The sequence below is a fragment of the Budorcas taxicolor genome, chromosome 4, assembly GCF_023091745.1.
Source record: "Budorcas taxicolor isolate Tak-1 chromosome 4, Takin1.1, whole genome shotgun sequence".
Lineage (NCBI taxonomy): Eukaryota > Metazoa > Chordata > Mammalia > Artiodactyla > Bovidae > Budorcas > Budorcas taxicolor.
In genome coordinates, this window is record NC_068913.1 from 67,334,041 (window position 1) to 67,357,606 (window position 23,566).

Sequence of the window (23,566 nt, forward strand, 5' to 3'; positions counted from 1 at the left end):
GGGGGCACTATGGACCCTCACCCACAGTCTCCTCAAAAACTCTGCAGCCCAGATGGGAAAGCCATGTACAAGGAGGCAGGTCCTACAATTCATTCTTACAAGTTTGGCAGCAGCACCGTGGGCTCATTCTGATTTGTAGACCTGGAAGAGGGTGGTGTCAGGCTTTGCTCATCTTCCTTTCCAGAAAATTCCAGGCCAGGGGCGTCATACTGCACTTGTACCTGTGTCTTGGCTTCTAGAAAAAGTGCTTTTGTAATTTGTTGGAACTGAGCTCCTCAAGCAATGCTGGGAATATTTTGATTTCTCCAGCTCCGCCAATGGTGCCCTGGTCAGGAGGTTAAGTGTTTTATTGAAAAGACACACTTTTCCTTCCCAGGCTGATAAACAAGGCTGCTGCAGGGAAACTGACTTCCTCCCCCGGGTTGCTCAGCTGGAGCAGCCTAACCCTGGCCAAGGAAAACAAATGCGTAAACATTTCAGGGACATATAGGAAGCGTTTCTGCTGGACGCCTGCAGTGAATGGCCACTGGAGTTTACACAGCAAACCCCACGGGGGCCTCGGCACAGCCGGGACAATGCACTCCTGGCTTCTCACTTCCCTCCCGGCTCCTACTTGCTGCTCCCCAAAGACCCATAGTCCCGCCACTGCTTTTACCCAGCCCACGAAAGCACTAGCCAGGCTTTTTAGTGGTCACCACCAAACGCCAGCTTTGCCTGTTGTATGCTTGGCCCTTAAAGAGAAGGGGGGGTCTCCTTTCAGCCAGCACTGCAGGGGGAGCAAAACCCCCAAGCTCTTTGTGTCCTGAGCCTTAAGGGGGGGACATGGAAGCTGGAGAGTGGCCGCCATCCAGTGTCTACAATTCTCCCTGGGTCAGGGCAGTGTGGGGGGAGCGCGTGCCTGGTCCTTGAGTGTGAACACTCTCCTCTGCAGGCCCCACTCAGAATCCCAGCCAAGCACTTGAGGGGCACAGCCAGGTGTGTGTGGGCTGGGGGTGGGGGGGCCTCTTCCATGATGCTGCTCCTGACTCCCACGTGGACAGCCAGGTGACAGAGGTTCCTGGAGGCCATGTTCTACTTCTGGGTGCCCTCGCCCAGTCCACCGTTGTGAGCCACTGCAGAGGGGTCCATAGCTTCCGTTTTTGACAAAACTCTGTCGGGTCTCCTTCACCAGCCTCCCATTTCATTTCTATGCTTGCTCGTGCTCCTGTTTGGAATCCGTGGATGTAAATTATTGGGATGAAGGAGGCTCCAAGTACAATTTTCTCTTCACGGGTGACTATGGAGTCTTCCCCGTTCCCCCGTGCTCTACCCTCCCCACCTACTCTACCCTCAGTCTGGAGTGTGAGGGTCTCCATGGGCTCTGCCCACCCACCTTTCAGCCGGTTTTCTCCACACATGCCCCACTGCAGTCACACAAGGGACCACACCTAGTCCCTCTTCTCATCGTCAGCTTACTGTCCTCCGGCGCCAAAAGGTCCCTCCCTAGAAGGTTCTCTCCCCCGTACCTGTTTGGCCATACCCTCCGGATGTGGGTGCCCGTCCTCATGGGGCCTCGCAGGCATCGAGGTCAGCCCTGAGATGGGATCCTAGGGGACCTGAGTTACTCCTGGTCAGCACAGCTTATGGAGCTTGGTGCCTCAGACATGGGGCTGATCAAAAGAAGGCAGGCCAGACCATAAGCCCAGCCAGGGACACCTCTGGGCCACAGGGTATGGCTCACATAGAGACCCTTACTGGGTGATGACTGAGCCCACAGGTCTCCAGGGTTCTGGCCCCCTCCACCAGTCACCATCCCCCCGAGCTATAAACCTCGCAAACTCATGCTTCCTTTGCAGCAACAGAACAAATGAGACTGGCCCTCAGCACAGATCCGACTCCTGGTTTATAGAAGCCAACTGTCAGAAATAATGAGTGCCCTGGATCCCTCAGCTGCCCACATCAGAGGCTGGACGAGGGGATGGCCCAGCAGAGAGCAAGGGCAGGATGCAGAGAAAAGGCAGCAGGGGCCCCACCAGCCTCCCCGGGCAGTCACAGCTCTGCTGGGAGGGGCCACACAGCAGCGCGCTGGGCCCAAGCCACTCCCTGGCAGGCCCTTCACAGAAGAGGCAGGGAGGTTTCGGATGCTTCTGCGGCAGCGCTGGTTCAGGTGCTGGCCCAGACATGTCCCTGAGGCCTGGGAGCTCCGCCATCACCCCTAATAATGAGCACTGGAGCCATGAGGCTCATCCCCACAGAGGGTCACAGGATGGGTTCCGAGCCGTTCCAGTTCACTGATGCCCCCTTCCACCTAAGAACAGAGGGACAGAGAGTTAGAGCTTCGGGGCCACAGAGGAACCATCTCTTGTCCTCACTCACCTGATCTCCCATCTCCAGGGCTTCGAGGATTTCAAGTTTCATCATGTCCACGTCACCCTTCCACACACACAGACAAACCTACACACCAGGTCCCTATAAGACAAACGCACCCAAAACCCCTCAACAAGCCAACTGATCTACACACATCTGAGTCCAGCCACTCTTTGTGGGGGGGCTGGATGGTGGCACTTTAAAGGCACATGGGAAGACCCAGATATGGAGAAATCCTGGAGGTTTCAAGGCATGGAAGGGGGTCCAGTCGCCGGAGCCCAGAAAGGCAGGCAGGGGGCAAAGGGAGCCCGCAGAGGCGGCACCATACAGGACCTAGGAGAATTCGCAAGAATTCTGGCCTTTGCTCTAAAAACCACAAGAAGTTAATGAAGTGCTGTGAGCAGTTCAGTAAAACACAGGTTTGCATTTTCAAAAAATTACTTTAGGAAGCCTTAAGAAGCAGTGAGTATAATTAAATAGGAGTCCAGAGTTAGACAGGGCTTCCCTGGTGGATCAAATGTAAAGAATCTGCCCACAATGAACGAGACTCGGGTTTGATCCCTGGATTGGGAAGATCCCCTGGAGAAGGAAATGGCAACCCACTCCAGTATTCTTGCCTGGAGAATCCCTTGGACAGGGGAGCCTGGCAGGCTACAGTCCACGGGATTGCAATGAGTCGGACACAACTGAGCAACTCACACTTCAGCAGAATTAGATATAATTTAATAATAGTTTAATTCCCAAATTAAAGTTATTATAGGAAAGACCAGCACTTAATTTTAATATTAATACATGGAATTAGTTTTCTATAAAGGACTGAGAGGGATCACATTTATAGCAGGTGGAATATTTCGGAAAACTCTGGCATTGGGTGCATTATACACAAACGTACATCCTAACATTATACAAACCAGGAAACAGATGTTGCATACCTCAATAGCAGTGCTAGAACATGGAGTTTGAGGCTGGAGTTTTGAAATGTTTCCCAGGGTGTGGGGTTTAGGGAGTAGACATTTTCAAAACCTAAAGTTTTACAAGTCAAAATTGAAATTGTCACAGAGAGGGAAGAATGGGACACTTTTCTTACTTTAATTGTACATCTGCATTGGAAAGCCCAATACAAGCAGACCTCATTTTATTGAGCTTTTCTTTATTGCACTTTGCAGATACTGTGGGGGTTTTTGTTTGTTTGTTTGTTTACAAATCGAAGGTTTATGGCAACCTTGCATCGAACAAGTTATCAGCACCATTTTTCCAACAGCATTTGCTTACTCTGCAGTTCAAGCTGTTTCATTATTACTATCTTTGTTACAGTTATCCATGATCAGTGATCTCTGACATTATTACAAAAGATTATGACTCATTGACGATCATGATGTTTAGCGCTTTTGGCAATAAAGTATTTCCTAATTAAGATATGCACGTTGTTTTTTAGACATAATTCTATTGCACACTTGACAGACTACAGGATAGTGTAAGCCCGACCATCATACGCACTGGGAAACCAACAACTGGCACGACTCGCTTTACTGCATGGGCCTGGAACGAACCCACAACATCTCTGAGGTCTGTCTGTGTCCCTGAGATTGCACCTGCAGCAAGAAGGGAGTGAACAGGTTCTCTCAAAGTAAGACTGTTGCATTTTCCAACCGAGTGCTTAGAAGCACCACGAAGTTTTAGTTGTGGTTCACCATAAAGCCAGCACTTTCCGTCTTCATGAATAACCTAGAACCCCACTGAATTTCTCTCCTTCCTTCCTCAGGCTTCTGCTCTTTGCCTTTCTTCATGACTGTGCCTGCCTTTCGGGACCCCATCTACGTCTCTGAGTTTCCAGTTGAGAGGGACAGCCTTGCAAAGGCAGGGGGATTCATACTCGCTCTGTTCTTCAACCTACTTTTCTCCCGATGACCAGCAACTTCTTGGTCTCTGTAAAGACTGTACGACCCTCACGGAGGATTTTTCACACTTTACATCATTCCATTTCCCTTCAAGTGAGCAAAAAGATTTCTTGTCATTTGGAGAAGGAAAAAAAAAATCTTAAGTGTAATTTTGCGCTTCTTGCTCCCATAGAAAGGTGTGGTGTTCTCCTCCTAGCTCCACCGAGGCCTCCACCTTGCCCAGGGCTTCCATAACTCCCCAGGGAAAGTAAGAATGTAATGGCTGTCATAGTCTAGACACCAGGCACAGCCCTGCCCTGTGTCATGCGTGTCAAGTGACAGTTCAAGAAATTTTCATCTGGTCCAAATATGAGCATTGGAATGCATCTTCTTGTTAAAACACTTGGCATAAAAGGCTATGGATGATGGAATAGCTGCTCAGCCATGGATGTTAAACTATTTTAAGAAACCCTCCAAAACTAGCTCTGCGTTCCCTTCAGTGTCATTTGGTAGTATCCTGGGATACTGCATGATTGCACCCAAAATGGGGTTGTATGGTTTTTTGGCAAATTGGTTCTTTTCTTCCTGCATAAAAGGCTAAGAGAAGTACCATTTCATCACCCAAACCATTTGGTCCCTGGAATCCTTCCAGTCTCAGATACTCAGAAGCAGGTCTGGATATGCAAAAAGTTTGTACACATTTCTTTTTTTTTTTTTTTTTTGATCTTTTTTTTTTTCTTTTATTATCCGTAAATTTTTTTTTTTTAATTTTAAAATCTTTAATTCTTACATGTGTTCCCAAACATGAACCCCCCTCCCACCTCCCTCCCCAACATTTCTAGAAGAGAGTTTCTCCCAAGAGTAACTGTTGGAAGAACTACCTTAACAAGATCCATTCCAAGCCTAACCTGCGATAAGAAATGCAGGATAACCTCTCATGCTCCTCCACGGACCCAACCTCTGCTTCATCATTAGTCATGTCTTGTGCATCAACAAGGTCAGCATCACCTGTTCCATTGGAATGTGGATTAAGTGATTCTTTGGTACCCAAGTGCTTTAGACGGTGTCCTGAGGTGCTGTGTTGTTGGCACTGAGATAGATCTAGAGGAACCTATTAGACGCTTTGGGGTTGAGCTAATTTGATGCATCAGAGCATCCATCACTGCTTAAAGGAGAGATACTGGGACAGTGTCTGGAGACAACTTAGCAGCCCCGGAAGGAGTCAGGCTGCTCCTTGGTGAAGAGTGCCCACTGCCTGAGTGCCCACTGCCTGAGTGCCCACGGCCTGCCCTACTGGCACAGGACCCTGATGATGTCTCAGGGTAGCTAATAGAGGTCCAGCTGGTGGGGAAGACGGATAGAGCTCTGACTTCCACAACCGAGCAAGCTCTGGAGGTAAGATAAGCTGAGAAGGGTTGTGATGACAGGTTGCAAGGGAGTATGTGGACCTACTGGGCTAACAGCACTTGGGCAGCTGCAGCCACACAAGGCAGAGCTTCACTGATTCTACCATGCAACTGGAGGCTTTCAGTTTGCTTTCTCTGTCCATCATCTTTGCAGTTTTGAAACACATCGTTAAAAGCTTTTTACTGTTCTGTTAAGATGTGTAGTGGAGAAGGCAATGGCAGCCCACTCCAGAGGAGCGTGTGTATGTGTGTTAGTCACTCAGTCGTGTCTGACTCTTTGCCACCCCATGGACTGTAGTCCACCAGCCTCCTCTGTCCATGGAATTTTCCAGGCAAGAATATTGGAGTGGGTTGCCATTCCCTACTCCAGGGAATCTTACTGACTCAGGGATCAAACACGGATCTCCTGCACTGCAGGCAGGTTCGTTGCCAACTAAGCCACCAGGGAAGCCTGTAGAGGAGCATCAGCTTCGGTAAAGCTCCTACCAGAACCTTAGACACTAGGAGAACATCCTGAATCCAGATGCCCAGATGAAAGGCAGAGAAAGGAGCGACATTCCTGCCCACAGCCTGCCTCCAGACAGGCACCAGGGACCCAGATTTGCAAAGGAGAAACTACTGCCAAGACCAGTTTGGATTCTTGCCTCCAGTCATGGAGAGAATGAGGGGAAGAGTCAGAAATAGAGCAGACTTCCTGTATCCCTATAAGATCCACCCTTAGCCTGGTCCCCAACGCCCTTCCCTCATCCCTCTCCATCCCTCTCAGCCTCACCCTCCCCATATCGACAGGAGCTTCTCCTCTGAGCTCCCAATTTGACAAAATAGAGTTTGGCTTCAGTGCAGGGGTGAGTCACTCTCATCTGCTGCTAGACGCCCATGTCACACCAATCAGTCACTGAATCCTAAGGTCAGGCTGTGGGGTTGATGTTGGCTTTGACGCTTTCCATAGAGGTAACCAACCCACCGCACCCTGGCCAACAGGTGCTGAGGCAGGGAGAGCAGTAGAAACACAGAAAGAAAGCAGTCTACAACTACAACAGGAAAGCATGTTTTAAAATCGAAAGAGCTGAAATGCTGGGATGCTGTTTATGAAGGGGTTGAATGGTTCCCCAGGGGGTATGGTTCTGAAAGTCTATGGGCCAATTACAAGGATGAACAGAACTCTAAACATGCAATCAGGGGCTGATAGAGAAAGGGAAGGGTGAAATGGAGTGGCTTCTGAGTGGGCTGCTGCTGCTGCTACTGCTAAGTCGCTTCAGTCACATCCAACTCTGTGCGACCCCATAGACAGCAGCCCACTAGGCTCCCCCGTCCCTGGGATTCTCCAGGCAAGAACACTGGAGTGGGTTGCCATTTCCTTCTCCAATGCATGAAAGTGAAAAGTGAAAGTGAAGTCGCTCAGTCGTGTCCGACTCTTATCGACCCCATGGACTGCAGCCCACCAGGCTCCTCCATCCATGGGATTTTCCAGGCAAGAGTACTGGAGTGGGGTGCCTTCTCCGTCTGAGTGGGCAGGCAGCATCAAAGCTCACTCAGCTATGAAGAAGGAGGCTGAAGGTGTGAGAGTTTAGAGCAGGGCTCCTCAGCGTGGGCACAGTGGGTATTCGGGGCTGGATAGTTCTGTTGTGATGGCTGTCTTGTGCACCGCATGACATCTGACACCCTCCCCCCAACCAAGGACAACCCAAAATGTCCCCAGATGTTGCCAATTATCCCCTGCAGAAAAAAATTGCCCCCAGTCAAGGACCACTGGCTCAGGGGTTGAGCTCAGTGAAGATGCGGTGGTCCCGAGCTCAGGTCCGCTCAGCGTCATGGGCAGGCCCATCTCATGATCACGACTGAATCCCTTTCCTCTCCAGCAGCCATCACGGAGTAGTGACCTGCCTCCACAGATTCTGAACACTGACAGAACTCATGTATTTCAGAGGAAAAAAAGATGACTTGCTGTACCAGCAAGGAGAAGACAGCAGGCGTGCTTTTAAAGCCACCAGAGCTGACCTGTAGAGCTACACCCCAGAATTCCTCTCACTCGCTTTGGATTTCCAGACAAGTATCCAGTGTGCCAGCATCCCATCCTAGGTGCCAGCTGCTGGCAGCCAGAGCAGCTAGAGGGTGAGCCCCACGGGCTGCCTCTCACCTGAGAGCCTGGCCAGGGCTGCGCCCTCTGTTAGGGGAATATACAGACTGAAACCACCCACCCTGGCCAGGAACCATAGGAACCAATCGCGTGAGTTATTTTACGACAGGAGATCCTGGTAAGGAACATGGAACAAGCTACCATCAAACTGAAGAGTTCAGGAAAAGGTGGAAAGGAGACGCCACATGCCCAACCACCTCCCAGAATCCTTTTCACTGGCATCCATCTTGGCTGAGCAACGCGTGCTTCAGCAGCAAGGACCCTGAGTCAGAACGATTGCCCAGAGACCACCCGGAAGCCAATCCCATCCCCATAAGACCCGAGGCTGTGAGCCATGGGCAGAGCAGCTCCCCTGGGCTCCCTTACCCTGCTGCTCTCCGCCCGGGCGCCCTCCCAGTAAAGTCCTTTGCGCCGTCAGCACCTGTGTCTCCCCGGGCAGTCGAGTGTTAGACAAGAGCCCACTGGTGTTCCCGCAGCACCTCCACCTGCAATGACCATCCTCCCTGCCCAGCCCGCATCCTTCAGGGTGAGCTCTAGGACCCCTCCGTCCAGAAGTATCCTTCCTCAGAACTGCTGTCAGGCTCCCCCCACCATACTGTCGTGCGGTCTCCCTCTCCTGCTAGACTGTGAGCCCCTAACGCGCAGAGCTGGTCTCACTTGCCTCCATCCCCTCCGTGACCGCTGGCTCAGGGCTGGGCTCCCAGGGGTGCTGCTGAGCGGCCACACCCCCTGCACACCCACTATCCCTGCTACCCCTGCTCAAGCTGGGGCACCAGCAGGAAAACCTGAGTCTTCACACTGCACTCCCCTTCTCCTTTGACCCCAGTGGGCATTGAGAAGGCCCACCTCCCCTCCCTTCCCTTCTGTCTCCTCCCCACACATCCTCGGCCAACCTCGCGTGTGAGTCCCCCAAGGTCTCCAAAGGAAAGGGAATGCTTTCTCTCAACCTCACAACAGCTCAGGGAAGGCACCATTATACCCAGTCGACAGATGGGAAGTGGAGGTCCAGACTGAGCCAGACCTGGAAGTCACGCCACGTGACGGTAGCAGAGCCAGGACTCAACTGGGGTCTCCAGACTCCCGTTCAATGCTGTGCATCATGGTGTCGCATATTCCATGAACAAGGAACACCACGGGCAGTTGTGCCTGTGGGCTGCAGGGAGGGGACTCAGAAGAGAGGGGCTGGGCGGCAGGAGCACTCAGGGAACCCTCCCTCAGCAGGTGAGAGGCACTGTGAAGATGGCACCGAGGCAAGAAGGGTGTTTGCAGAGATTCTTCAGGCCGGGGAAGCAGCAGAGGGAGGTGGGTGCTCAGCTACAGCCCCTCAAAGGCACCGTCCCAGCTGAAATTACATTTTCCATTTTTCGTCTGATCCTCCAAACAGAAACATCTGTGGCCCAGCCCCAGGCCCCAGTTATGAGTTCTTTCCTCTTTTCTCTGGCCTGTTGACAACCGTTTCATTTTCTCTCCCCCATTCTACTGAGGCTGGAAGCTTGAGAGAGGTTACTGTGTGTGCCTTGTTTGGAAATGACCATAAATCAGGCTTCTTTTTTTTTTTTTTTTTTGCTGAGATGGTTAGAGAACAGAGGAGGGAGGAAGGTAGGGGACAGACACAAGCAAAGGTAACAGGAGCTTCTCTGAGGTCGAGGCATGTGTTACACTAGAGAGTGGAGGTGGTCCGGAACCTCGGGTGGGTTCCATTTAGGATGCTCTTCTCCAAAGTCTGGCAGTCTGGTCTTGTGCAATGTCACCATGGCAACAAAGCCAGGTGGCGGGAAGTCACCCTGCCCGTTCAGTGACCTTCCACTGGGCTGGGACAGCATGGGCCTAAGCTCCAGGCTCTGCACTGCTCTTGACTCGGGGTGTGGCCTGGGGCCAGACCCCAACCCTAGAGAACCCTGTCCGTAGAAGGAAGGGCCATGTCAGATGTTGTCCAAGGGCCTTTCTGTGGATCCAAGCAGGCTGCCAGATGGCCAGGCATGTGGCGTGCCTCGTGCAGATTAGTGTGAGTGTCAGAGGCTCTTACGGGGCCACAAGAGCTGAGTCTGAGGGTGGGCAGTGCGTCTCTTCCTGGATTCCACAGAGTTGATTCTGAACTTGACTTCTGTCCGTTTGTGAACTCTGAGAGCAAGATGCAAGTCTCATCCAGCTGTTTCTTGCATAGAGTCAAGTCCAGAAGTTTCATGAGGTTGGAGTGATGATGGAGAAATCCCACCTGCCCTCAAGTTGGTCTATGCTGCTGTGAGAGCTCGCTGTCTTTCAGCAGGTGCTTGGACTCTAACTGGCCTTGGAAAGGACCTGAGCTTGGGCCATACGTGCTTCCTGTCAAGGCAGCGGCACCTATCCCCCAAGAGACCGGGCCCCAGCTCTAGCGGGTCTTGCTGACCTTGAAGGCCACTTTCCCAAGTTTTTCCCTTTGAGCTGTTTGAGAATCTGGGATGAAAACAAAATGCAAAGCCTTTGTAATCCAACCCCTTGGAACAGGATTCCAGGAGGCCGGGCCTGCTGTTTCCCATTACAGTGGTATGTTATCTGATGGGTACACAGGGGGAAAAATCCCGCATTCCCTCTACTCACTCACCCACTCAGCTTTCCGGGAAAGATGCTGGGAAAACTTGTGCCATGTTAACTACCCAGAAGGACCCATCAGGGTAGAGCAAGTGATGGGAGATGTTGAACTGGTCTCAGCAAAGTCCACACAGGGGGTACAGCACTCAGACCTGGGGGGGCAGGGCGCAGCCAGCAGAGCCAGGAAGGAAGTACCTCAGGGCCAGTGTGTCATAGCAGGCCAGACGCTGGAGGCTCAGCATCTCATTTGATGTCTGACCCTCACCAGGCAGCCAGGGAGGGTGAGGGGGAGGTGGACATCACCCCCACCAGCCACCAGAGCATCAGTTCTCAAAGAGCCGCCCTAGGACAGTGGCACCTACAGCCTCTGGGTACTTGAGAAATGTAGGTTCTCAGGCCACATCCCAAACAGACTGAATCAGAAGCTTGGAGATGAGGGTGGGGGGATGTGGGATTTGTGTTTAACCACGCCCCTCCAGGGGAGGCCCACTGAAGCCTGGGGACCACACTCTAGAGCAAACGTTCCCTGTGAGGGGACAAACACAGATATGCTGGACCATTGATCCCCTCAGCCATCAGGGAACTGTGTGGAGTCTGGGCCAACCAGGAGCCCAGGCCAGTTGTCCCAAACCCTGCGTGTTGCCCACATATGACAATTTCCTATCTGTGACAAGCACTAAGGAGCTCTGCTGGAGGAGATGCCAGGACTCAGTCTGGCCCAGGCTGCTCCCGTGACAGTGAGCAGGGACGGACGAGGGCGGGGCAGGGACTCAGCCTGGACCGCCTGCCCCGGGCCAAGGGCTCAGGGCAGCCTCTCCAGATCATTTCACATGCCGTCATTTCACTGGTTCATTTCAGGGCTCGTGGCCCCACCCTGGAACAGGGGTAGGTCCTAGGAGGAGAGATAGCTGACAGAAGACGGAGAGGAGACTCAGGCCCACGTTCACACTTGGATGTCTCTGGACTAACCAGAGCCCCAAGTCATTCTCAAGCACTTGTCACTCAGGGCTGAGTCTACAAAGCCCAGTCCCTGGACCCCTGGGAGACACCTGGTGAGCCGAGTTCTGCAGCAGAAGCATTCTCAGGAAAGGAAGAGTTACTCCAGAGAGGGCCAGTGGAGAGGCTCGGGCAGTGGGCCACCAGGGGGGCTGCAGAGACAGACTTTCCTGCAGAGGCCTTCAGAGAAAGGGCCCAGGGGTTTGGAGGTGGGCAGAGTCTGTGTCCAGGGCGTGGTCCGGAGCCCCGCTGGGCAGACCCTCCTGCAGGAAGGATGCCCAGCGGCCCCCACCCTGTCCTGCAGGAGGCGCCAAGGTCGGTGTCACCTCCTTCCCCCGCTGCTGCCCGTCTCTCATCACTCTGAATGAGTGGCCCTTTGTACATGAAAGGAAAGCGGGCTGCGTGTGCCTTTAATCCTCCCGACGAAAGAAACGCCGGCACATGACCCCACAGGAATGCTCCACCCCGGCCCGGTGGGCAGGCAGGTGGATGGATGAACAGATGGACACACGAATGGGGGACAGGCAGATGTCCCCACACCTCCTCTACGTCCCTTCCTGTGTTTGTAGAGCCTACTTTCTCTCCTTGGCTCCATTCAAGGGCTCACTGGCCTGTGGGTGGCTGGGCAGCAGCCCTAGGCTCCTGGTGAGCCCCCTGGATCTCAGGCGGTCAGAGATGCAGGGCCCCAGACATGGCCCACATCCTCCACCCCAACCGCCACCACTTCACAAACAGGAAAACAGAGGTTCCGCCCAAGGTCACTGGGAGTCGTGAGCGGCTGAGACAATAATAACCAGGGCTGTGCAAGGCACTTGGTGATGTCCTGGGTACTCTTCATGACAGCCGTGTGAGCCAGCAACCCCACTTTACAGACGACAAAGTGAGGCACAGACAGAAGTCCGATGGCTCAATGACAGAAAGCGGCAAGGCCGGGATCCAAACTCTGGGACCCATGCTGGCAAGTTCTCCCGCTCCCCTGCTGGAAGCCGGGTCTCCTCCCTCCCGGCCTGCCCGTCCCATGGCACCCTGAGGCCTCTGAGTCACCGCCCAGAGGCTCTGCGAAGGGTCAGCCTGAGCGCTGGCAATTCCCCCTGCCTCCCCGCCACTGAGTGCCACCCCAGCTCTGGGCCTGGTCAGAGAACTCCTGAGTCAAGGAGTCGCCTGGCCTGATCCTCAGGCCCCCTAGAGACCCAGGGTCGGGTGAGAGGACTGGAGGACCCCCACTGCCTTGGAGGCCCCAGGGTGCCTCCACTGGGTGTTCAGAGGGCTCCACCTGCACCAGCAGAAGGTCCGGGGCCGCCCCTCCCCGACGCAGAGGCGTCGCTGCTCCAGGAGGCCGTGGCTGAGCACACCCTGGCCCGGCCGGGTCCTCCTCGCTTCTGATACTATTCAAGCGCCCCACTGCCCCACCCCCGACACCACCAGGTAACCTCACCTGTTCTTCCTCCTTTGGGCCTAACAGTACTCATCACATCTGGCAGCTGCTGCCTTGAATGAGGAGGGGTCTCAAGAGGCACCAACTCACCACCCCCACCACCTGACACGGGGCATTTTAACAAGCTGTCTGAAGACACGTCATCTCACAAATCACACGCTTCTCCCTGGGCTCCAGTGACCACAAAATGCCACATATGAACCAGCCCCAAGCGTTGAGTCTTTCCAGTCTGCGGGGGTCCTCCGTTTCCCATCACACACACCCCTCCTAGGTGGGGACAATCCAGGAACCTCATTCTCCTTCCTATAGGCCACCCCCCACCACTGCTGCACCCCACCCCCCACCCTTCCACCACCACTCAGGCAAGGCTTCGAAGTCAGAGATGCGCCTGACTCACTTGGTTCTGATGCAGAGCTCAAGGGGAGGGACGAGGCTGTTGTCTCTGTCCTCAGGGACGGTCTGGGTGGTGTCTGGGGAGGAAGGGAGAGAGAGAGGCACACGGTCATCAGCCAGGCCCAGGCTCACCCGAGGTCAGCATCAACAACCCTACTCCTCGAACCTGACTTCTCAGGCAGCTACCGCTCTTCTCTCATTTGGACCCTCCCTGGTTCCTGCCCGTCAGCTCTGACCCAGATACCACAGAACCTACTCACTGGCTTCCCATCTCCAGTCTCTACCCCACCCTCCTGCTCCACTTCAGCTACCAGAATAGTTCTTTCCAAAAACATCTCATCCCATCACTCCCCTTGCTCCAGAACCTTCCCTGGCTCCCCTCTGCCTGGAGAATAAAATCCCAAACTTGCTGACATGATGCTCTTTCCTATGTAGCCTCCACCGCACCTTCCAGCCTTTAAGCCCACTGTTTCTCAAGGCCCAGTGCTGGCCCCCTCCTGCAGGAGGCCCTGCTCTTACTCGCCCTCTGATCCCCCAGTGCCAACAGTCGAGTCTGCATTGTTCTCTGCCTGCCCTGAGTGGGCGTGCTAAGGCCGGCGTCCCCGACCAGTCTGAAGGCTCCCCGGTCGCACAGGATGGGTGGGGAGGTAGCGCACCGATAGTCAGCCGGATCTGCTCCCGCTGGCTGGCCAGGCCATCGTAGTAGTACAGGTCGAAGAGCCGCTCGGTCCTCCAATCTCGCAGCAGCTCGAGCTGCTGGCTGAAGAGGACGCTGAAATGGCTCTCACTGCACACCACCCAGATGGGGAACCTCGGGGTCTTCAGGAAGCAGCCCACCTGGACAAGGGACAGGGAGCAGATGGAGATACCTGCAACGTGCCACCCAGGGAAGCAGGTTGGCGCATCTTCTGTCCAACCCCAGACCTGGGCTGACCTCAGCGAGGCCCTGTGGGGGATCCCAGCCTGTGTATGCTGCTCACTGATACAGGGCAGTCCCTGCCCACTGAGCCCAGCACTCCCAGGGCCTTTGCCCCACAGACAGTCATAGGGAGATACCCCAGCCTGAAAGGCAGGCGTCACCCTCCCCTCATCTCCAGCAGCAAGCTGGCATGTGGTGCTGCCCATCCTGCCACTGAAGGCCCCTGCATGTACAGCCCCTCTGCCCCCATCAATGACCTCCTAACCGGCTCTTCCTATACCTTCCCTTCCCCAGCCGCAGCAACACAGGGCCTCTCACCAGTCCTCAAACTAATCCAGCAGGGCAAGCCTCATGCCTGCGCCCTGTCCATGAGTACACCTCCCTTCTCCTTCAGGTCCCGCATCATCCGGACGACCCAGTCAGAGAGCACTCATCATGTCCCCCTTCTGGCTCCCAGGGTGAGGATAGGAACTAGGTATCAAGTACCCACCCTCCTCTGCCACAGCGCATCCCTCTGCCCTACGACAGCGTGTCTGCCTGCCTCTTGCATGGACTATATACCCTTAGCAGCCGTGCAGGGAGTATCAGTCGACATAAGCAAATGTTTGATAACCGAAGGTCCTGGTGATTGAAATGGAACATGAGCTAAGAATTTAGCTTGAAGACAGGTGGAGCTGGAGCCAGGGGGAGAAGGGAAGGAGGGCCTCTGGGTGAGCATCAATGGGTGATGCCAGGACAAATGTCCAGAGACCTTCAGGGAACAGCAGCCATCAGGGAAAAGCAGGGAAGGGGAGAATAATGGTGGAAGTTCCTGAGGAGGAAGTCCTTTGGAAAGTCCCCAGCAGAGGACCTTCATGGTGGAGGAGTGCTGCGGGCAAGGCAGATGCCTGGGATCAACATCAGGGCCCTCCTGTTGTTGGATCTGCGAAGGGGAGAGGCAAGGCCCGGCCACCGCCCCCAACTCAGATGCATGGCTGGCCTGCCCCTTGGTGGCCAGACTTCGACACGCTCTCTCCCTGTCACCTGTGATTCCCAACCCCGGGCCCTGGCTGCTTCAGTCCTGTACATGCAGTGGGCCAGGCTTGATTCGGCCTAATCCCCACCAGCCCCGGGGAGATGTTTGCACACTCAGGTATTTACAGCCGCAGCCTGTGGATTAAGGAAAGAATGGGAATTATTTTTCCAGTGGGGAGATGGGCATACTTTCTCCGGGGCCCGTCCCAGAACACTGGGCCTCCCATAGCCCACCTGGAGCTGGCATGTCTCGGCCAGAGAGGCTGTGCTCTGGGGAAATGCTTGCTTGTGAACCTTCAACAGAGGGTAGCAGGGTGAACTTCACGAAGTCTTCACTTTCTCATTATCCAAGCACCCTGCCCACTCCCTACTTGGCCCTGACCCCAGCCCCCTGGGAACAGTAAAGTGTGACTACAGAGCTCCCTCCTTGGTGAGGGGGGCAGGGAATTCGTTGTCTTAAGGGACGTGGCTGGACGTGCCTAAAGCCCACTGCAAATTTGGCTTCCGTTCCAGTTAAAAGAGGCTTTTCTGGTGAGGGCATCACCTCGAACAGGGAGCCCTGCAGACTGGGAAGCCAGTGCTCACTCACTGCAAGAAAAAGTGCTGTGCAGCCTGCCAGGAACCGGCGTCTGCAGAATCAGCCACCTTGAATTTTCCAGCAGAGGGACAAAAGGGCAGCTTGCCATCTAAGCAATGGTCAAAAGATTAAGGGCAAAAAAAGCTGCCCGGGGAATTTATAAATGAGTTTTCTCTTTCAGGAGCCCCTTCCAATTGGGTGACTTTTTTCCAAAGACGAAATTCGCTTCCTGTGGATTCTAGGGTAGCTGACCAAAGGCCTGGGGCGAGGAAGGAGGGTGGGGGCACATTTCCCGTCCCCCGGCACAGCCCCAGGCTTTCTCCTAGTGAGTGAACGTGCAGCACAATCATTAGGGATTACAGTTGACCCTTGAACAACGTGGGCTTGAGCCGTGTGGGTCCACTCATACACGGGTATTTTTCGATAGTAACTACTACAGTGTTACATGGCCGGTTTGACTCTGGATGCAGAGGAATGGCGGATATGGAGGCCCTATGACGAATTATATGTACATTAACCCCTGAGTGGCTCAAGGGTCAACTTGTATTTTTGAATGGATTCTTGCATCTTTTGCATGCAGAGGTGTGTGAACGCCACCAACCTGTTCACGGACTGCCAGCTTTAAATCCCTAATCTAAAAGGACCAACATTTGACTTCAGGCAAAGTGACAGTCCGCCATCTCCAAGGATCGCATCCTTTCAACGTGACTTATACCTCAGTCCCAGGCATCAGTGTTGAAGGACCCCAGAACAGCCTGCCCCTGCAGGGCTACCCATGAATGAGGTGGAGATAGTAAACAAATAACCACAGACACATTCGCACCACCTGTCACTGAAACTAAGGCGCCGTCAGAGTCACCATTAGTTGTATGTCACTAAGAAAGAACGCAAGCTGGCAATTAAAGCCGGACACTATACATCAAAATCTCCGAAGTGTTCATATGTAGGGCAAGTTTGCATCTCAAAAGCAATGAAATGGGATATGTAAAACCAAGAGGAGGCCTGTGAAGGAAAGAACTAAGATTCTTGTGATGGAGAATGACAAGGTGGGCAGGGGACCACAAGAGGAGACCTCTGCTGAGATAAGAGTGATGAGGTTAGGAAAGGCTTCCTCTTAGAAGTGACAGTGAAGTCAAAACACGAAGGGTAGGAAAAGCAGGGACGGGATGTAGGGCCTTATGGATCAAGGGAAGGTCTGGACTATATAGTCTCTATTAGTTTGCTAGAGCTGCGTAACAAAGTTCCATAGACTGAGCAGCTCAGACAACAGAAATTAATTTTCTCACAATTCTGAAGGCTGGTGGTCCCAGGTCAAGATGTCAATGGGGTTGGTCTCTTCTGAGGCCCCTCTGCTTGGCATGAAGATGGACAGCTTCTCCCTGTGTTTTCAAGTGGTCTGCCCTCAGTGTGTGCCCGTGTCCCAACCTCTTCTTATAAGGACACCACCGGTCAGCTGGATTTGGGCCCAACCATCGGACTTCTTTCCCCTTTGCTACCTCTTTGATGACCCTATCTCCAAGCATAGTCACATTCCAAGGTACTGCCAGCTAGGACTTCAACAAATTAGTGCTCCGTTGAGGATTGGGGAGAAGACGCCATTCATCCCATAACAGTTTCAGAGGACTGGGAACCCATGGAAGGCTGTTAAGCAATGGAATAATGTGATAAATCTACTGTTTTAAAGATCACACTGGCTTCAGAGAAGGAGCCCGATTGGAAGGAGGTGGGGACAGGAGCCAGAGGCCAGCTGGGCTGACACAGGTGTTCAGAACACTGAGGCTGGTGGCTCGGACAGGGTTGAAAGAGGACTTGAGAAACAACTTAGGGTGGGCACCCCGTGACCTCCTGATGGACTGGATGCACCCTTGGTTCAAGTAACTGGGCAGATGGTGCTGTTTGTGGAGCTGGACAAAGGGGAGAAGGGTGGCGCTTGTAGATCTCTCCCTGCCAAGCTCAGTCTTTGCCCAGGTCCCTCCATGAAGGCAAGCAGTGAACGTGACTCACAGGTCATGGGGAAGCCCTTAAGTGAAATTCCCTGTGCCGTGCTTTCCTCCCTGGCCGGTCAGTCCCCCATCACCACGGCCACCGGGAGCCAGGAGGAGCTGGTCTTCCCAGTGCAGCCTAGCCTTCACATTGAACCTGGGAATGGAGGGAGTAAGGGGAAGTCAGATGGGCAAGGCCAGTCCAGTTGGTCATGGAGAACAAATTAGGTTCCATAGGACACAGCCAGGCTGGAGTGAGAAGCGTAGGGGCTTGTTACTTATGGCAGGGGTGCATTTTTTGGCCCAGAGTTGCCTCTCTTCTCCCAGGGCACAGGAGGAGTGTGGGTCACCTGACAGGACCTATCACCCCCCACAGACTCGTGAGGGCCCAGAACTCTGGCTCCCAGCCAGAGGCTGCACTGAGAAGCCTGGGGATGGGCTGTGAGTGAAGGCAGGCCTGGCTCTGCCATCTACATGAAAGAAAGGCTTCAGCCTTATCAGAACAGCTTTGCTGTGGACATCATTTTTAGGTTGCTCCAAACACCAGATCTTCCCCATAACAACATCTGCGCTGCCTGGTGGAAAAAGACCAGGCCAGGCTGAGTGGGGCCCCTAGCTCTGGGTCCAGGTCTGGGCCTGCATGCTAAACCTCCTTGGATTCCTTCTGTTTGATGTGGCTAATCATGAATTCTCTGGGGAACTCAGAACCAAAAGGATGGAGGGTGGAGTTACAGGAGATGAAAGCACTCTGGTCAACTGCCAGGCCTCCACCCTCTCCTTCAGACGCCTGGTCCTCAGAGAGCTCTGGGCAGAAGGAGAGAGGCCCAGGGTTCCTTCTTTAGCAAGGCTGCTGTCCCAAGGCAGAGGAGCAAACCACCCCTTGTTTCAGGGAGAGAGAGCACCCATCTCCAATCAAACAAACAGTGGGGGCTGGGGTGGGAGTTCCATGTGGATTTGAGGATTCGGATCATTGTAGGATCTGAATTTTTACAATCAGCATTTTACTCCAAGGAAAGGATGATGCCCAACTGATGTTCCTCTCAATTACCCCTAACAGACCAAAGGAAAATAGTTTACATTTTGACTAACACCCTCCACACAAAAGTGAGATCAGGGCTCCTAGTAAGCCTTGGGATTCTGTGAGCCTGGTCAAGGTTACCTCTCAGCCCATGGAATTTCGGGTGAATGCCTGCAGAGCCCACACAGGGTCCAAGGCTAGGGTGCCTGGTGCGTCCATGGGCCACGTGCCTGCACTCCTGGGTGCTTTCCTGACATCAGCACATCTGACAGTGAGTCACTCATTCTTTACTCCCCAAGTCTTTGGAACCCACAGGGTTGCTTCCTGTCCGTGGGGGTGGGAGGGTCACCCTGAGAGGGGTTCTGGGGATGGGGCCACCCAAACAGTGCTGTTCAATGGAGACAGCACACTTGAACATGTGATCACGCAGGAAGGCCTTGATAAAATTGAACTACCCCACATCCCATCCACCTAGCATGCTCTGAGCGTCCCTTTGGCTCAGTCTCTGCATCCCTGGTTCTGGGGATGTAAGATCTATGAGGCCTCATCCTGACCCTCCAACAACCTCTGCAGGGCTGGTCACTGAAGAAAGACCTCCTGCTACTCCCTCAGGACAACTCTTTCACAGAATCGACCACAGAACAATTCTTCCTTGAAGACATGAAGTCTGAGGCTCAGAGAAGGCTTGGCAGCAGGCAGGGACAAGAACACAGGGCTCAGCGGTGCTCTGCCCATGCTGCCAGAGATGCTGTCACCCTGCCCTCTGCCCAGCTTCACCTGGGGGCCACATCCTTTCTAAGACTCCCGCTATAGTGAGAGGGGAGGGAGAGGGACCCAAATGCTTGCAAACAGACTGAGTGAGACCTATTGCGATTGAACTGCGTCCCCTCAAAAAGAGATCTGCTGAAGTTCTAGCCCCCTGTACCTCAACATGTGGCTGTATTGGGAAACAGGACTGCTATAGGTTACTTCGCTAGGATGAGGCTAGTGGAGTAGGGTGGGCCCACAGTCCACATGACTGTCTCCTTAGAAGGAGACGCTTAGAAGGAGGCCGTGGGACAGTGGAGGCAGAGACTGTAGTGGCACCTCTACCAGCCCAGAATCACCAGGGATCGCTGGAAAACATCAGACACTATAAGGGACGAGCAAGGACTCTCCTTGTGGATTTCAGGAGGAGCGTGGCCCTGCCCACACCTTGATTTTGGACTTGTATTAGGAGAACTTATCCTCCAGAGCCATGAAATACCACATTCTGAGGTTTTGAGCCACCTAGCTTGTGATGTTTTGTTGAGACAGCTCTTGGAAGCTAACACGGGGCCCAAGACCTCAGGACCTGACTACTGCAGAAGACCCCCGAGCCAACACAGACACACACGACAACCGCAGCCGTTCTGATGCACAATCACACTGCAAATCCCCTGCAGTCCCTTTCCGGGTGTCTGCTGGCTGTGGGTATGAACCCTGGATGGCAAGAAAGCCACACTTTTCCTGGAGCCTCTGTGACTGAGACTAGACCCCGCTCCCGGGACCTGGAGTTGAGCTCTCCTTCTCCTCCCTCCTTCCTGCGGGTCCCCAGGAGCTGGGCTCCTGGGTCTCCGGGGCCCTGAGTGCTCCGAGGGTACCTGGCACACGTTGTAGTGCTCAAAGAGGGACAGGAAGCCTATGTCGCTGCGTGTGGAGATGCCTTTGAGAAGTGTGATGTTCCCGTTCCCAGAATCCAGCTCCACCACGTCGTTGAAAACGTTGGACACGGCCTTCCCGGTCAGGAGCAGATTGACAAGTTCCTGTTGATGAGAGAAAGGGGAAAGGCTTGTCAAGGTGAAGCAGGGAACAAGAGAAAAAGGGAGGAGAAGGAAGGAAGAAAGCAAAGAGAACGAGAGCCCAACATCAGAGGGGCCATACCCAGCCCTCCCCCCAGCCCTCGGGGAAGCTGCCAGCTCTGCTCATCAAAGTGACTCTGGGAACTCATCCGTCTTTACCCCACAAGCAGTCACTGAGCATCAGCTGCACCCGGGACCCCACTGTGGGGGCGGGGGGTGGTGTTCCTGATGGAGGGAAAGAGTGGTCCCTGACCTCAGGCGTCCGGGTCTAGAGCAGGGAGGATCAGGTATGGCCCTGCATGCCTGAAGAACAATGTAGGAAGTGACCAGAGCTGTAAAAAATGTGTGCACAGAGCACTCGTGGCCCACACGGACGCAGGACCGCATGACTGGGTCAGAGACGCTTTGTGGAGAAGCGACATTTGGGTGGGTCCTAAAGTGTTGGACTTTCTTTTCTTAATAAGCTTTTTTATTTCAAAATAATTTTAGAGAGTCAAAAGAAATTGTAAAAATAGCACAGAGGGTTCCTGTGTACCCTTCGCCCAGCTTCCCCCACAGATAACATCTTACATAACCAGAGCATGTTCTCAACGTCAGGAAGCTGACAATGGGGAGACAGCAGAAACTCAGATCCAGGCTGTACTAGGATTTCATCGGTGAGAGCAGGGTCTTCCAGGGATGGGGAGAGAAGAAGCCAGCAGAGGCGGGGAGGAGGGGCAGGCGGGCCCGGCCTGGGTCCTGCTCTGTCTCTCGCCCTGTTGGCAGCACGGCCTTGGGACTCAGCTGCTGCACACCGGACAGGCCAACGCGCCCGCCAGCCCCAGAACCACCAGACTCGTGAAGCAGTGACTCTGACCATCGCCCTCAGTCAGTGCCTCCTGCGCCAGGGTGGCTGCAACGGCCCTTCCCCGAGCAGAGCATCCAGGGCTCCAGCCTCCTGTTAGGAATGGGGAATCAGGCTCTCAGCTGGGAGAGGATTTGCCCAGGCCATGCAGCCGCTTAGCGACAGAGCCGGACTCCCACCCTCACTCTCCAGCTCCCTTTCCGGCGTCCCTTCCCTCTCCCCTCACTCGTTACCCCTCAGGGGACCATCTGGCCAGCCAGAGACTCGAGATGAAGGCAACCTTTAAGTATCTGCTGCGCCACTAAGGAAGGTCGCACGAGCCCAGCTTTAGCGCTGGGACAGGGCCTTCTGTCTAACCTATCTCCTGCCAGGGCTGCTGCGTGTCTGAGGCCAGCCCGCAGGAATCTCCCCGGTGGTGCGTGGGAACAGCCGTAAGAGCCCTTGCCCATCATCAACTCTGGAGGGCAGAGTTCACAGAAGTGTTTTCCCCTGAATTGTGAGAGCGATGTGCAGGTTAATAAATCTCTCCGTCAACAGCGGTATCCCTGGCCCAGAGGCAGTAAAAGAGGCCCCTCTGATGGCCGCAGAGGGGCTGTTATTGAAGGGAGACGCCGAGGGGGCCTCATTGTGTTCTTGCAGAGGAAGCGAGAAGGAATTTGGAGGAAATGTCTGCTCTGAGATACTGCACCTTGGGAGCAGTGGCTGCCGAAGAAAGGCACAGCCTTCTCCAGACACATTCAAGTGTTCCCAAATGGTTTTCAAGGGGAGAAACAGGTCCTGACCCCCATGTGAGGGGTATCCCAAAACTTTCCTCAGAGCAGAAAGTCTTCTCAAAATGAGAAGTGGTGACAGGCCGCTTCCTGACCCTAGTCTCAAAAATCACACAGTGGCAAAGCTTAGTGGTCACCTGGCTCCTCACAACTCAAAGTGTCATCCGTGGACCAGCAGCATCGCCCTTCCTGGAAGCCTGTGAGAAATTCAAGACCTCAGACCCCAGTCCAGGCCCACTGAATCTGAGCTGACTCTTCAACAATATTTTGCAGGATTCATGTGCACATCCAAGTTCAAAAAGCACTAACCTAGGGATTTCCCTGGTGGTCCAGTGGCTAAGAATCCACCTTCCAATGTAGGAGGCTTGGGTTCAATCCCTGGTTGGGGAACTAAGATCCCACATGCCACGGGGTACCTAAGCTTATACACCTTAACTACAGAGCCTGTGTACCACAACTGAGATCTGATGCAGCCAAATAAATATATAAATACTTTTAAAAAGAGAAGAAGGAGAAGAAGAAGAAGACTGATCTCATCCCAGTGTTTCACTCTACAAATGAGGAGACCAAGGTTCAGCGAGGGGAAGAAAATTGTCCCAGCCCACGCCACAAGTGAAACTGCCAACACGGCTCAGAATTCAGCTCAGGCTCTGTATGCTGCTTAAGTGACCCCCCCTGGGTGGCATTGCTCTCTGCCTGCGTGGGGAAGCTCCCACAGGGAGGACAGGCACCCAGAGCAGGCTAGAGCACTCCCGGTGGTCCCTCAGCCTGAAACCTTTCTCTGGGGGCTGGGCAACAGCCAACCTCACATGTCCTTGGGTGCCTGAGACAAACCACAGGCCCCGAACTAGCCCTTGCATGGTGCCCAGGTCTGTTTTCAGGACTGGCATGTGTGAGCCAGGACCCCTAGGACAGCTGGGTCCTTTGTGGGCCCAGCAGCCAGAGAAGCTCCACCTAGCCCAGTCTGTGCTACACACGCTACCCCCAGAGGCACTGAGGGTCAGGTTTAACCATGGCCAGGTGGCCACTCAGGGAGGCCCTGCCTTGCAGAGAAAAGCTCAGGCAGAAGTGAGGTGTAGCATTTGGCTCCCAGTCCTGACGCCCGATGACAAGATGTTAAATTTATTTTTATTTATTTTTTGGCCGCACCTTGCTGCATGTGGGATCTTAGTTCCTCAACCAGGGATTAGAATCTGCGACCCCTGCAACGGAAGCGTGTTTTCTCAACCACTGGACTTCCAGGGAAGTGCTTGCCATGATAGGATCTTAAACAGATCCTTTTGCTTGCATCACCGGGAGACCGGGAGGACTGAAGACAAGCAGTTGTGCCAAGGGAGCCCTGCTCTCCACAAGGCCCCTGGAGGGCCCCTCTGTGAAGATGCAGAGGGGAGAGTGGTCCCAAGGACAATATCTTATACAAATACAGGGGGCCAGGGCTGTCATCGCCACAGCTGGACTTGGGCC

At 54.0% G+C, this 23,566-nt stretch overlaps 1 protein-coding gene across 1 annotated transcript in view; it reads right to left on the reverse strand.

The window, feature by feature from the left end:
- Positions 1-1,876: 1,876 nt before the first annotated feature.
- MINDY4 (MINDY lysine 48 deubiquitinase 4) overlaps positions 1,877-23,566 on the reverse strand; it is a 118,537-nt gene continuing 96,847 nt past the window's right edge. The window contains exons 15-18 of the mRNA XM_052638884.1: positions 20,291-20,452; positions 13,815-13,995; positions 13,163-13,235; positions 1,877-2,287 (exon numbers count right to left, since the gene is read on the reverse strand). Of these exons, the coding sequence (XP_052494844.1) occupies positions 2,239-2,287; positions 13,163-13,235; positions 13,815-13,995; positions 20,291-20,452 (465 nt within the window). The 3' untranslated portion in view covers positions 1,877-2,238. The remainder of the gene's footprint in view (positions 2,288-13,162; positions 13,236-13,814; positions 13,996-20,290; positions 20,453-23,566) is intronic.